This window comes from Brassica oleracea, chromosome C8 (genome assembly GCF_000695525.1).
Source record: "Brassica oleracea var. oleracea cultivar TO1000 chromosome C8, BOL, whole genome shotgun sequence".
In the NCBI taxonomy this organism is placed as follows: Eukaryota; Viridiplantae; Streptophyta; class Magnoliopsida; order Brassicales; family Brassicaceae; genus Brassica; species Brassica oleracea.
Genome location: NC_027755.1, coordinates 30,234,051 through 30,247,981, shown reverse-complemented (window position 1 = coordinate 30,247,981; position 13,931 = coordinate 30,234,051). Strand labels below are relative to the sequence as shown.

At 35.9% G+C, this 13,931-nt stretch overlaps 3 protein-coding genes across 4 annotated transcripts; 2 read left to right on the top strand and 1 right to left on the bottom strand.

Moving 5' to 3' along the window:
- Positions 1-2,856: 2,856 nt before the first annotated feature.
- Positions 2,857-5,614, top strand: LOC106312342 (putative serine/threonine-protein kinase-like protein CCR3). The gene has a single exon (XM_013749829.1). It carries the CDS (start codon positions 3,020-3,022, stop codon positions 5,432-5,434), a length of 2,415 nt encoding a protein of 804 aa, XP_013605283.1. The 5' UTR covers positions 2,857-3,019; the 3' UTR covers positions 5,435-5,614.
- A 1,636-nt stretch (positions 5,615-7,250) lies between these two features.
- LOC106309743 (phosphoinositide phospholipase C 7) lies at positions 7,251-10,181 on the bottom strand. 2 transcript variants are annotated; one of them, XM_013746856.1, is made up of 10 exons: positions 9,762-10,181; positions 9,277-9,473; positions 9,002-9,137; positions 8,666-8,905; positions 8,346-8,578; positions 8,149-8,266; positions 7,965-8,055; positions 7,912-7,922; positions 7,747-7,833; positions 7,251-7,673 (listed from the first exon to the last, which is right to left on the bottom strand). In XM_013746856.1, the coding sequence occupies exons 1-10, from the start codon at positions 10,059-10,061 to the stop codon at positions 7,380-7,382; spliced, it is 1,707 nt and encodes a 568-aa protein (XP_013602310.1). In that variant the 5' UTR covers positions 10,062-10,181; the 3' UTR covers positions 7,251-7,379. The 2 variants fall into 2 exon arrangements, with proteins under 2 accessions (XP_013602310.1, XP_013602308.1); XM_013746854.1 differs by having other exon boundaries at positions 7,912-8,055; positions 9,762-10,180.
- A 564-nt stretch (positions 10,182-10,745) lies between these two features.
- On the top strand, positions 10,746-12,499 carry LOC106309719 (peptidyl-prolyl cis-trans isomerase CYP21-2). The gene is made up of 8 exons (XM_013746823.1): positions 10,746-10,954; positions 11,046-11,099; positions 11,200-11,269; positions 11,550-11,597; positions 11,700-11,723; positions 11,832-12,014; positions 12,102-12,177; positions 12,264-12,499. The coding sequence occupies exons 1-8, from the start codon at positions 10,874-10,876 to the stop codon at positions 12,400-12,402; spliced, it is 675 nt and encodes a 224-aa protein (XP_013602277.1). The 5' UTR covers positions 10,746-10,873; the 3' UTR covers positions 12,403-12,499.
- The last annotated feature ends 1,432 nt before the right edge of the window (positions 12,500-13,931 follow it).

Sequence of the window (13,931 nt, the reverse complement as noted above, 5' to 3'; positions counted from 1 at the left end):
ATTCTGAGCTGTGCTTAGACTTCTAAGGCATCTTCACATCTAGATTTAGGGTTTAACTACTCCCATTAACTACTCCCATTAACTTTACTTCATTCCTTTTTTTGGTAGCTACTTTGTTTATTTTATAGTATATACTATATTTGAGTTTCCACTGGACACCAATATTAATGGAAAGACGCGTGATGTGAACTCGTTAATTGCATTGAGAGATACATACATTAACATGATGGAACGTGAGGTTAGTATATATAGCACTGGAAATAATCAGATGTTTTATTTTGTCTCCATGTTTAAGAATATCATTTCTAGTAGTTTATCAGTAGTTCACAAGTTCGAGCTCTATTTTAGTGTCGAATTATAATCAGATGTATTATTTTGTCTCCATGTTTAAGAATATCATTTATAATTGGTAAACGGAACGTGTTACATGATTATTGACATGAAAAGCAATATAAATGGTTTGGCCATTTTGAACATCCATTTATTAACTTAAGTTCCATATAGCATGGTTTGACATAATTTGTCGCATGTGTTTCATTTTTAGAATTGGACTACTGCAACGAATACCAGCACTCGTAATTATATTCAAACAAGAGAGTTTATGAAAGCTGCAGCCTATGTAAATCACTCAGAACAGTTGAACACATTTATAAAGTATTTTACTTTTGAAAGAAAAAATATTCCAGGACGTCGAGTTCATGCAAGTGTGTGTGTAATTCGTAGATCTCTTACCCATGCTTTTCGATAAGACTGTTTATAAATTATAATAAGCGGCATGTATCTAATGAATGAACATCAAACAACTTATAAAGCTTTTTATTGTATTTACATATAAACTACCGTAATTAAGAAAAACACGCCACCTATGTTCAGTAGAAGTTTTTTGGTCAAATGCGGCCAGCCATTGAATTAGTACATGCTTAATAATTTTCTGTCTTTTTCAAATTTAATATTTTCCTCTCATTACCGAACTTTCTGTGCGTCAATGAATTTTCCCTTTTTCTTTTCCAAAGCGGGAACTCGTTAAGAAAGTAAATGCGCAGTTACGTTAAAAAAAAAAAAAGTAAATGCGCAGTAGTATTAGAGAAAATATTTTCCTTAATTCTTCAATTTTTTTTGACCATAAAAATTAATATCTCTTAATTATATAGTATGTCCTTTTTACTAGGACAATGTAAAAATGTGTTATTTTATAAAATATTCCATATATTTCAAAATGTATGTTGTTTGTAACTTATACAAATATTTTTAAAACATCTTAAATTTGAATGATGTGTATTTTTTATGATTAATTATTTTCTATAATTTTTAGCCAATTAAAATTCAATAAACACAGTTAAGCTCTTTGAAGTTTGCAATTTACTATTGTTACTTAGTAAAAATACATTAAAATATAAAATTATATATTTTGAAACAATTTTCTCAAAAAACATGGATAATTTTGAAATGAATGAGTATTAAATACTCCCTCCTCTTTTAATACTTGAATTATTTAAAAAAAATAATTTGTTCAAATTAGATAACGTTTTCAAAATTTAAAATAAAATTTATCAACAATTATTGTAAATGACCAATGATATTAGAACTTATATTTTATTATTGGTTGAATTGTGGTTAGGTAAATTATTAATGATGTTTTTATTTAAAAAATGTAAAAATTTAAATATATTGTTAATTTATGTACACAATCCTGAAACATCATCCTAAAACATCATTTATAGAAAACCGGAAGAATATATACTTTTATAAACAGAAAAGCATATACTACTAATACATCAATTGAATTGTTGAATGCTCGAATTTCAATGGTCTTTAGAAATTAGTCTCGGTTCAGGTAGGGATAAACTACTAAGTTAGTCTGGGCGACCTTTTGGGATGTTTTAAGCGACGGTGTCATTATGGGATAATCAGGTTTAGTAAAATGTTTGGATATTCGGATCATAAAAAAAATTACTAAAATGATTATGGCCATAAAGAAGAAGAAAAAAGGAAACAATAAAAAAATAAATGTTACAAAAGAGAATCCCTAAAAAGAATATTAATGGTAATAAGATTTTCACTAATATGATCATAATTAATTTCCACAATTTTGTGTAAAGGAAAAAGATATGCTTTTATGGTAAGACGAATTTCCATTGATGGTCATATTTAATTCCGTATTATTTCCTTGATTCCTAAATTGACCCATTGTTAGGGGTGGGATATTAATTGCGTTAGTTTGTTTGCTAACAAAAAAAATATGGAAGTTTCTGAACGAAGAGGAATAATTTTTACTGTAATATTCATATTATGGTTCAGAAGAAAAGTAGAAAGTTCAACAAACAGAAATTGACAATTAAATTAGTTATAAAGAACACTAAAGAAATGTGTCCAACCATCACCATTTTGGAAACATGGACTAAATTGTCAGACTTTGAATTGTATTTACTGTTTACATGGGAAATTCAGTTTATTTATATTATTCACATTACTTTTTATCATATGAGCGGTTGTTGCATGAATAATATACACCACACATATAACGTAGTTGTTGATGTATTAAAATATTGAAACGGTCGTAAGATTTCAATTCAAATTTGTTTGAGAACCATCAAATAGAATCGCCACTAGTAGGGGCAAAAATAAGCCATTGATAAAAATTTATTTTAATTAATAACCAGAAAACACTCGTATTTTTATTCATAAAAGTCCTGAAATTCATTTTAAAATCTAGCAATAGTAATGTTTTCGAGTTATTGATATACAATTATATTAATTAACGTAAATAAATTCAAAGAAAAAGAAAAGAAACATGCATGAGTCGCAAGTCACAACATATTAAAAAGTCATTTCTTGACCAAATCCTACTAATATGTTATTTAATTACTGTTTTGTCTTCTTAAAGACACATCTATTCTTCTTCGTCTTCTTTCACCCATCGTCTTCTCTCTCTCTCTCTCAAGCAGAGTTTTTGACTCATTAAAATGAACGAGTCGTATTTAGAATCGACGAAGACGGCAGTCAAATTCAACCTTTATCGATGAAAAGGTCTATCTTTTCCACCGTGGCGTATCCCGTCACCGTCGCCGTTATCTCAATCGTCGTCTTCTTCCTCCCGATTCCCGCCGCCGCTTTAGGCTCAGGCTCAACTTACGCCGTCGTGTACGGCTCCGACACCGTCTGCGCCTTAATCTCCGGCCAACCCACGCAGCGTATCCTCTGCTACAACACCCGCCTCCGTACCAACCTCACTCTCAACCCCGGCGTCTCCTTCTCCTCGATCGCCGCCGGTGAGAATTTCCTCTGCGGCGTACGCTCCGGCGGTTACAGCCTCCTCTGCTGGGACGACATCGGAAGCTACACTCTGAAACCGAAGCGAATCTACTACAACGACAACGTTTTGCTCGAGAGTCTCTCCGTCGGCGATGGTCAAATCTGCGCCACCGTTAACGGCACAAACGCCGTGAAATGCTGGAGAAACGATCCGTCAACGCCTCCGAACGAGGGATTAAAATCAATTTCCTCCGGCGTTGGGTTCTCATGCGGCGTCTCCGTTCGAAATAACCGAGTCCTCTGCTGGGGAAAAGATCCGGTTAAATCCGGTCAGATCCAAACCGGATTCGGAAACCAAACGATGGTTAGCATATCAGCCGGGGAGTCGCACGCTTGCGGGTTAAACTCCACGGGGAGTTTGATCTGCATCGGAAGAAACGAATCGGGTCAGCTCAATGCTCCATCGGGTCAACCTTATCTCTACTCGGATCTCTCTCTCGGGTCGAACTTCACTTGCGCGACGCGAAGCTCGAACAGCTCTGTGACTTGCTGGGGAGGAGGAGCGGAGAGGTTCAACAATGTAACCGAAAAGATCTCATTCGAGTCAGTTACATCCGGGTCGGGTCTAATCTGCGGGTTGATATCCGGTAACCTCTCGGTCATGTGTTGGAGCCCTAATAACTTCTCAAGAATCTTCCTTCCTTTCCCAGATATCTTACCAGGTCCTTGCGTTGAATCATCTATTTGCAAATGTGGTGTGTATCCACGATCTGATCAGCTATGCTCCGGCTCGGGTTCGATCTGCAGCAAATGCAAAATCTCACCTCCTCCACAACCACCATCACCACCACCACCACCACCGTCAGATTCATCTCCATCTCCATCTCCGCCGCCGTCGAAGGCGTTAACGAGAGGATTACTAGCGTTTGCGATCGTTGGATCAGTAGGAGCGTTTGCAGGGATATGCAGTGTGGTGTACTGTTTGTGGACCGGAGCTTTCTTGGGGAAGAAGAAAGTTCATAACTCGGTTCAACCGACGATAACCCGCGGCGGTTCGAGTACCCGGTCAAGCAGCTCGCCGCCTTCTCGGTCCTTGACGATAAGACGTCAAGGATCGAGAATATTTTCGATGAGAAGACAAAGAAGCGGTACATCGTCAATGAAACACGCGGATAAAGCCGAAGAGTTCTCCTTCTCCGAGCTCGCTTCTGCCACCGGAAACTTCTCCTTAGAGAACAAGATCGGCTCCGGGAGCTTCGGTGTTGTCTACAGAGGCAAACTCAGCGACGGGAGAGAAGTCGCGATAAAACGCGGCGAAGTAAACGCGAAACTGAAGAAGTTTCAGGAGAAAGAAACCGCGTTTGACTCGGAAATCGCGTTTCTATCGAGGCTTCACCACAAGCACTTGGTGAGGCTCGTTGGCTACTGCGAGGAACGAGAGGAGAAGCTTCTGGTTTACGACTACATGAAGAACGGTGCGCTTTACGACCATCTCCACGACAAGAACAACGTGGAGAAACACAGCAGTTTGGTCAACTCGTGGAAAATGCGGATCAAAATCGCGTTGGACGCGGCTAGAGGGATCGAGTATCTACACAACTACGCCGTGCCGCCGATTATTCATAGAGATATCAAGTCATCGAACATCTTGCTCGACTCTAATTGGGTCGCTAGGGTTTCCGATTTCGGGTTGTCGTTAATGGGTCCGGAGCTAGGGAAAGATCACCAGCACCCTCCCATGAAAGCTGCTGGAACGGTCGGGTACATTGATCCGGAATATTACAGTCTCAATGTTTTAACCGACAAGAGTGATGTCTACGGGTTAGGAGTTGTGTTGTTGGAACTGTTGACCGGTAAAAGAGCGATTTTTAGGAACGGTGGGGATGTGGAAGAAGGGTGTGTCCCGGTGCATTTGGTGGAATACTCTGTTTCGGCGATTACTATGGGTGAGCTGGGTCGGGTTTTGGATCCTAGAGTTGGATCGCCGGAGGTAGGGGAAGGAGATGCGGTGGAGCTGGTGGCTTATACGGCGATGCATTGTGTGAATGCGGAAGGGAGGAATCGGCCGACAATGACTGATATTGTCGGAAATTTGGAGAGAGCATTGGAGTTGTGTGGAGATAGTCATGGGAGCATCTCTAGTGGCATTTGCTCTATTGCCTCCGAAATTGAAAGAGATTAAACTATTTTTACATAGATGATTTTTTTTTACCTGAGGATTTTATTTATTTTTATAGTTTTTTTTGGCTTTTCTTGGATAATTGTTTTTGTAATTAATCATTAGTGGTAGTTGCTTAGGAGAATTTGAATATTCAATATTCGTGGTCTAACCTTTTGGTTGGGAAATGTATAATCTGGACAGCGGAGAGCGAATATTAAAATTAGATCATTGTTTTGAAAAGTAAGAAAAGTTTGTGTGACACTATTATGATGTCGTTGTTTTGGACCATCTAGTCAAACCGTGTGTTGTTTCATGCTTGTAGAGCCACCACTCACCAGCATGGTAGGGAGAAGATGGATATTGGATAATGACTTTGGCGTGGAAGTATAGTGTATAATGTACTTCTTAAAAGTGGGTCCCTTTCTTACACGTGTGTACTTCTTAGATTGACATGTCATCATGCAGACAAGCAAACCCGAATCTGATGAGTTGGAAGATTCCAATTTATTAGCGGTCAACAGTTTCTTCTGTCTTTTACTCTTTTTGAATTTTCCAAGTCATTAAAGTTTTGCTTTATGTTTTGACGAAAATTATTTTATAACTTTGATTTTTTAATTTTTTTTACTAAGAACTTTGATTTTTTCTTTTATAAATGTGAACTAAAAATATTTTAAGGAGAAATATATAATTCGATAGTTTGATGTATTTTTAGAATATATAAATTATAATATATCTTAATACGAAAGAGAGAATTAGGTCAACTTTACAAAGACATCAAATAATAAGTTCATTAAGGTCGGAATTTTTTTCTTGCGTCTCCAATAATTCTGTCAAATTCAAGGGCAGTCTCAATCAAAGTTAAGTAGATTTCGATGAAGCTTCCAAACATGTGTTTAAGTGTTTTGATCCTAACAAAAGAATGCGTGATTTGTTAATGCAGTATCCAACATTATCTGCGGTATAAAACATGATCCCTAGAGTCCGGATCAAAACACATACAACAGGTGTTACAGCTAATGTTAACTCCCATTCATTTACTTTGAGCGGTCCTTCTAACTTCAAAAAAAAAAAAATCTAAAATTCAAAGTCATATTTGAAAAAGAAAAGAAAAAAAGATGGGCCATATAATTTCAAAATTGAATTATATGATCTACAATGGCCATGGAACTAACTGTTAGATATACACCATATTAATAAAAGTCTTCCACGCGTAATAAACTCACATAGAAGATATACACGGATGATTTTATTTTTAAGAAGTGCGGCGGCAGTAAGGTGGTGGGGCATCCATGGCGGTGAGGACGGCAAACAAATAAATGTCTCCTTGTATAACTTACTGTTTTTATATTTCTGGTGTTTCATATTTGATATCAGACCTTTACAATCAACTTGTATAACTTATTTGATATCAGACCTTTATAGTCAACTTGATCTAACAACAATACAATATACACTTCCACTAGAATAATAGAGGATTTGCAATACATAATTATCCAACATTTTTAAAAATTAATAAAAGATTTCTCAGTAAAATACTAATACTTTGACATTATTTAATTTCAAGATTTATCAAAGAATTCTTAAAGATTTTCAGTTCGTAATTAATTGCAGCTTACAGTTCGAAATTTCGTTATGATGAAAAAAAAAACATATCAAAGAAATATATAGGGAGAAATGACCTTGCAAGTATTCAGTATATCATGTCTACTTCATTCAACCATTCAAATGTTACGGATCAGACGCCTAAAACTAAAAGTGTGCTGCAAGTAATGGGATGGCAACACAAGTTTTTTAAATCAGCATAAAATTTTGTTCACTCACACTCACAGCTCAACACTAAAAAACCAATACGGAACGATCTCACCATTACCAAACTCATCCAACCACAATCACAAACTCGGTTTATTTTCTGTACCAGATCCGGTTTAAAGTGCTTAAACCCGGAGAACATTTCTTATATATAAACTCACACAAACTCCAACCGCACAAGAAGCTTCACGGATCTACACTTCACCCCATCCTGATTATGCAAAGGAACAACACGTATTCCTTGCCTCAGTTCCCAAACCGGCAAGCAAGTTTGGCCTCCAAAATCATCTTTCTCCGACATGTCATACTCATGTACCTCTATGCGCAAAAGAGCAAGCTCTGGAACCGTTAATGGGAACTCAAAAACCTCATTCCAATCTGGTATCCAATTATCCTCTAACATTTTCGTCTTCCTCATGACCGTATCCGCTGTGACTCCAGCAATCCCCACCTAAAAACATTATGGTCTTTTTATCAGTTTCAGCTTCAAAACTAAAACCTATAAGGTTGCAGATTTTTTTTACCCTTGTATAGAAATCAGGTGGAGAATATCTATCAAAGTGTGTGTGAGGAAAATCGTAGTACCAGCCTTCTCCCATGTAGATAGTTACCTATAAAGATATGTATAAGTAGTAAAGTCAAAAATATTATAAGTTCATGAGGTTTTACACAAAGGATATATATCTGACCCTTAGTGTTGTCTTTACAGGTAATGTAGCTTCCGGATCAAACACAGGGTCAGACTTCAACAGAATATCTGGTTTCTTGATGTATCCACAACCTCCATTGGCTCTGAACATTCCTTGCATGACCCATAGTGATCTTCCTTGTCCCTTCACAAGAATAAGTCATTTCAAAATTTTAATATGTTCTGTTGAAGATAATGGAGCAAGATAGCCTGGAAATGAGAAAAATGAAGAGGAGACCTGCATATTGAAAGCCACCATTTGAGCACCATGGCTCCAGCCAACCAATGGATTGTAATTTGATGAAGTAATTCTAGTTCCTTTTGGGTAAATCCGAAGCATATTCCGCTGAGTAAAGCTACAATCCATACTCCATGAATGATCAACATAGTTTCTTAGAACACTTTGGAAACATGACATGTTATTAAAGGCAATACCTCACAATCTGTTTTGCATACTTTTCTGAGGCCTTTTCAAGTTGTTCTTCACTCAAGCTAAGCCTTCTTACTTTATCAGGATTCACTTTCAAACATTCAACCATCCCGCCTTTTGGTTTCCCAGCCTGGATTGCAATCAGATTCTTATATTGTGGTGGCACATTCTTTTTTAACTTATCTCCTTCATCATCATCGTCGTCATCATCATCGTCATCATCATCATTTGAATCATTCTACAACAAGAAAGAAACAAAAACCAACTTATACATATGAAAAGCCCCATGAAACTGAATGAACATGATGTGTGTCTCTACACAAACCTTGTCATCACTTGTGTCCTTCCGGGTAAAGGTTGGAACCTCTCTCCCCCAAACTTCTTCATCACCCAAACTCCTATCTTTCTTCACCACATCTTCATCATCTGTCGTTTTCTTGTACTCTTTTGGAGGTTTGGTTGAGATGATAATACGCTTTTTCAAAGACGCTGGTGATGGGAACTCCTTTAAGCATTCTCCAGGAGGAGGAGTAAACAAAATTTCTCCAAAGATCTCACTAACCATCTAGAATAAAACATCTCTAAATCATTATAAAGAAAAAAAATAAAGAGAAACTATAGCAGAGAGAAGTTCTCAGAGAAATGCAAAACAAGCTCACACCTCGGCAACTTTAGCCTGGAGTTTTGGAGTAAGATGATCTTCAAAAGTTACAACAACTGGATAATCTGACACATCAAATGCATATGTTTGAATAGCATTCAGACATCTGCTCAGCTCCACAGGTGATGTAAGTGTCCTATTAAAAAAAATGATCAAATACAATTTTAACATCTAAGAACAGAACAAGAAACCATGATTCATTAGATGACTATAATAGCTACAATTAAAAATCGGGCAAACATATACAGTCAAATTTCATTGCATTATACATTTACCTTCCATGAAGAACATCAATACCATCTTCATCTGAGTTTGGCCAAAGATCTAATTCAATAACCCTGACACCTTTCCTCAATGCATCTATTATAGGTACTTCACTGCAGTCACTACTCAGCTGATTACCAGTTAAATACGAATTATGCCCCGTAAATATGAAATAATGTGACAATGGAGCATCCATGTCTTGGTGCACCTGCAAAAAAACATACAAATAGCCATAAGAATCAATCTCCAGGAAAAAAAAAACTAATGATCACATTCCTATCCAGGATATCATCTGAGGTTTAGAGACCATAAACATTTTAAAGTTAATCTTGATAATAATAAAAAACTTTTAACAGTTTGAGGATCATTAGTCCTATGTATAATAACTCTTTAAAATCTGGGAGTAATGACGAATGTTTCTATCTACATTCCAAATATAAAACTTCAATCTAATCATGAATATCGCATAATGTTAACATGGAAATAAGAAGATCACCTCATGATAAGCAAGAGGAGAGTTGTTAACACTGAATAGGTATTTGAAGAAAGCATCAAGATGGAGACCATTGCGGTGAAGAAGAGAAGATGAGGCATTGACGATCGCTTGAGCTTCTTCTCTCGTAGATTGATCTTGTTTCTGAACATCGGTGAGAAACCTAAGGAGATGATCGACAGTCATGAGCCCTTTGTCGGAGTAGTTATCGAAAATGGTCTTGATCTCAGACGGTGCAACCGATGCCGTGTGTCGGTACCTGCGACGGAAACAGAAACAGACTTTGTACGTTTGCTTCGACATTGGAACAACAAAGGATTCTTTAGGGATCTGTATGTGAATCGGAGTTGTTTAGTTTAACTTTCTCTCGTTGGAGGTTTTGATCGCAAAAAGTTTTTATTTTCTATAGAACTTGGGATGTAAGGAATGATTTGCATTATTGGTCCACGTCGATTTTTTGTTTGTCGGCATGGTAATAATTAATAATAATTAGATATAAGTTCTTTGACTTTGTTTTAATACTTTCTTTTTAATTAATGATAAGATAAGTTCGTTTCATGCCTACAATGCCAGAAAAGGTATACAAGGATTTGAGTTTGAAAGAGTTATGTGCTTAGCAAAGTAAAGTATTTGAAGAAACTAGTAAAGAAAAAAGTATAATATAAATTTTAACAAATATTTTAATTCATAAAACAAAGGATAAAATGTCAAAAATAACAGGAAGATTTATTTTCAGATGGAAGTCTCTATTTTCTTCTTTCAATCGCAAATTAAAATCCAATACCATATCGTCACGTTATCACATTCAATTGGCCCATCACTAAAAATGAAGCACATTACGTTATCATGTTTGGCATGACTTAAAAGTTCATGTGTGAAAAAGCCAATAACAACTAGTTCAGAGGAGAATAAACAATTTTCCCTTTCGTATGTAATCAATTTAAATAAGGGGTTATATTGAAAACATTTTATAATTTGAGGGTTTATTTCAATATATTTCCCAAAATTTGCAACACGAGGATCTGCTTTGTTGGAACAGAACTCTGGAGAGAGATCTGGGTGAAACTAAAAGAAGCACGAACATAGTTTGATTTGATCCCCGACAAATCGAAGTAATGGCGATAACGGCGACAAGATTGGTATCTCTGACTCTCTTGTGGATAGTCGTCCTGTTCGTAACACTTGCTCTCATCCAGGTTTAAAACTTTTGATCCTTCTTCCTCCCTCATGCTCGATCTGGGTCTGCGACATTACTTACGTTTTGTGGCTTCGCTAATGCAAAATCAGATTAAATTGACTGATGTTGCTGATCCTATGGTCAGTGAGAAGGTTGCTGATCAGGTTAGGCATTGAACTTTAAACTCATTAGCAATTTTTGATTTTGTAAAGATGTGATCAGACTTTGTAATTAGGGTTTCTTTGCCTTGTGGGATTTTATCAGGTAGGAGAGGATTTAGAAGGAGTTACCCACAAAGTTTACTTTGATATTCAGATCAATGGTTCACCTGCAGGTTCATAAAGTTTCCTCCTTTTTTCTATTTTAATTTGGAAATTTTGAAACCAAAAAAATATCATATGCTTCAACTTCAGGATTTGGCATCAGTTGCTTAAACACATTAGTGTATGATAGTTTGTGTGATTTAAAAGCCTTAGTCTTTGAATCAGAAACTGCTTTCTTTTTTTCCTTTTTGCAATGTCACTCTTGTCTCTAAGTGAAACTGTAACTGTTTTGTTTGAAGCTCATGTTCATAGAGTAAACTTTTGCTTACGTTTTCTCTCTCATGTATATAGGGAGGATTCTCATTGGGCTTTTTGGGAAGATAGTTCCTAAAACTGCAGGTACAGTTTCAAGTCAAAGAGTGATGGAAAACATCTTCAAATTGTCTGTCTCTCTGAGGTGTTTTCCTTTTAATGAATCCATGTTTTTTTCCTTATCTACAGAGAACTTTCGAGCGCTTTGCACGGGTAGCCAAGTAGCTTCTGTTTCCCCTCTTTAACCCTCATGGTCTTTAAAATATTTTGAGACAAAGAGTGTTTTTGGGGGTTTGATGTTTTATCTTCCTTTGTGTGCAGGAGAGAAAGGAGTTGGGAACATGGGGAAGCCTCTTTACTTCAAAGGAAGCAGTTTCCATAGAATCATTCCTAGCTTCATGATTCAAGGTGGAGACTTCACACGAGGCGATGGGAGAGGTGGAGAGTCGATCTATGGCGATAAGTTTGCAGATGAGAACTTCAAACTCAAACACACCGGGCCAGGTAACGCTTTAAATGTACCTCTTAATGTCAGTAAAAACTTAATACATAAGGCTTACGGGGCTGAGTTTGCAAATGGATCATTCTCAGGAGTCTTATCAATGGCAAACTCGGGACCAGACTCCAACGGTTCACAGTTCTTTATCACAACCGTCACCACAAATTGGTAAGTATGCATGATGATTCTTGGTTTGATTCTGTTTACAACATTATGTGACTGCGAGATCTTTAACCGTGTGTTTGGGCAAAAAGGTTGGATGGACATCACGTTGTGTTTGGGAAGGTAATGTCAGGCATGGAAGTAGTGCGCAAGATCGAAGCTCAAGGACAAAGCAGTGGAGAGCCCAAAGGAAAAGTTATCATTTTGGACAGTGGAGAAGTTTCTTTGTAAATTATCTGTCTTCCAGTTTTAGAAACTTCAAAATCTAAACCATATGTATGTTTTCTTCATCTTTATGAAACACACACAAAGATCAAGTGTTCCACTCTTTCATGTTTTTTAAACCAGACCGGTAGCTGAACCGAAAAGTTTTTAGGTTATGTGTCAATATGGTTCCGACCAGGTTCAGTTAGGTTCGACCAAATTCAACTAAGTTCAATTATTATAGAATAAAAATAGAATTAAAGCTAAATGTTTGGTTTGTTACTTTTGGTAAATTTTAGAAACGTAATAAACTTTAGCTTTTAGCCATTTTAATAGAAATAGTTATAAGATAAAATTTAAATACAAACCAAATTCAAATCAAGTAAAAAAATAATATTTTGACTTCAAATATAAAATTAATATTTTAATTACAAACATTTATCACCGTAAATTAATAAAATGTAAAATGAATATAAGGAAAAATAAAAAGGTTTTTGTTTGTATGATTTTTTTTTTCAAAATTACCATTTTTGATAAAACATCAACACTTTTTTAACAGTTACTTTTCTAAATTGATTTTTTTTTATCAAAATTGATTTTTGATAGTAAATTATAAACAAATCTAGTTTTTATCCACCTAATCCGGATATGTTCACGGTTCATATGGTTTAATCCGGTTCGGTACGGGTTTAAAAACAGTGCTTTCAAAATTCATCCTAACAATCAACACAACAGTAAGTAAACTGATGACTCATTTACTCAGGCACATTCAGCACACGAATCTTAACAATCAGCAAGATGACTTGCGTGAGAGGTGATTATTAGCATAATATACTTCTTTATGTGTAAATGTTAAATTAGCATAACATACTTTCATTTGCACCTTATTAGAAATCGAATCATCAAGCATAATCTGTAGTTATTCATTCAAAGATACATTAGACTAAATGATTGAATATAATACATTTAAGAAACAAGAAGACTCTTTATTAAGGGGGTGTTAGTATAAATTGGATTTATAATGAGTCTAAGGAGGGGTTATTGGGCAAAGAATTTTAGAGGAGTTATTAAATTTTGAGATTCCGTTGTTATTGGTTTGTGAATTTTTAAAATCTAAATAGAATCCATTGTTATTGGGGTGATGATTTTTAAATTCCACTCGAAATCTGGGCTTTTTGCAAAATTGACCTACAACTTAAAGTCAAACACAAAACTAACCTCCTTTTTTTTGAAAATTAGTTTTGCCCTATTCACCCCACAAGTTCATATAATTTACGAAAATGCCATCAATTTTTTTTTTTTTCGAAAATGACATCTTTACTCTCTCACCTTCATCATCTTCAAGTAATTACAAGATTGTCATTGTCATCAATACCACAACCACCATGAACAACCAATTTGAAGCTCTTAATGCTCCCAAAATCGATTTACCCTTCTTCTTTTTTCATTCTTGTGAACTAAACACAACATATCTCTCACTTTCTCTCCACAATGAGCTAAAAAACCCAAGATTTTGATTCTAAATTTTTTATGGTTCATAGAGTCATAGAAGCTAA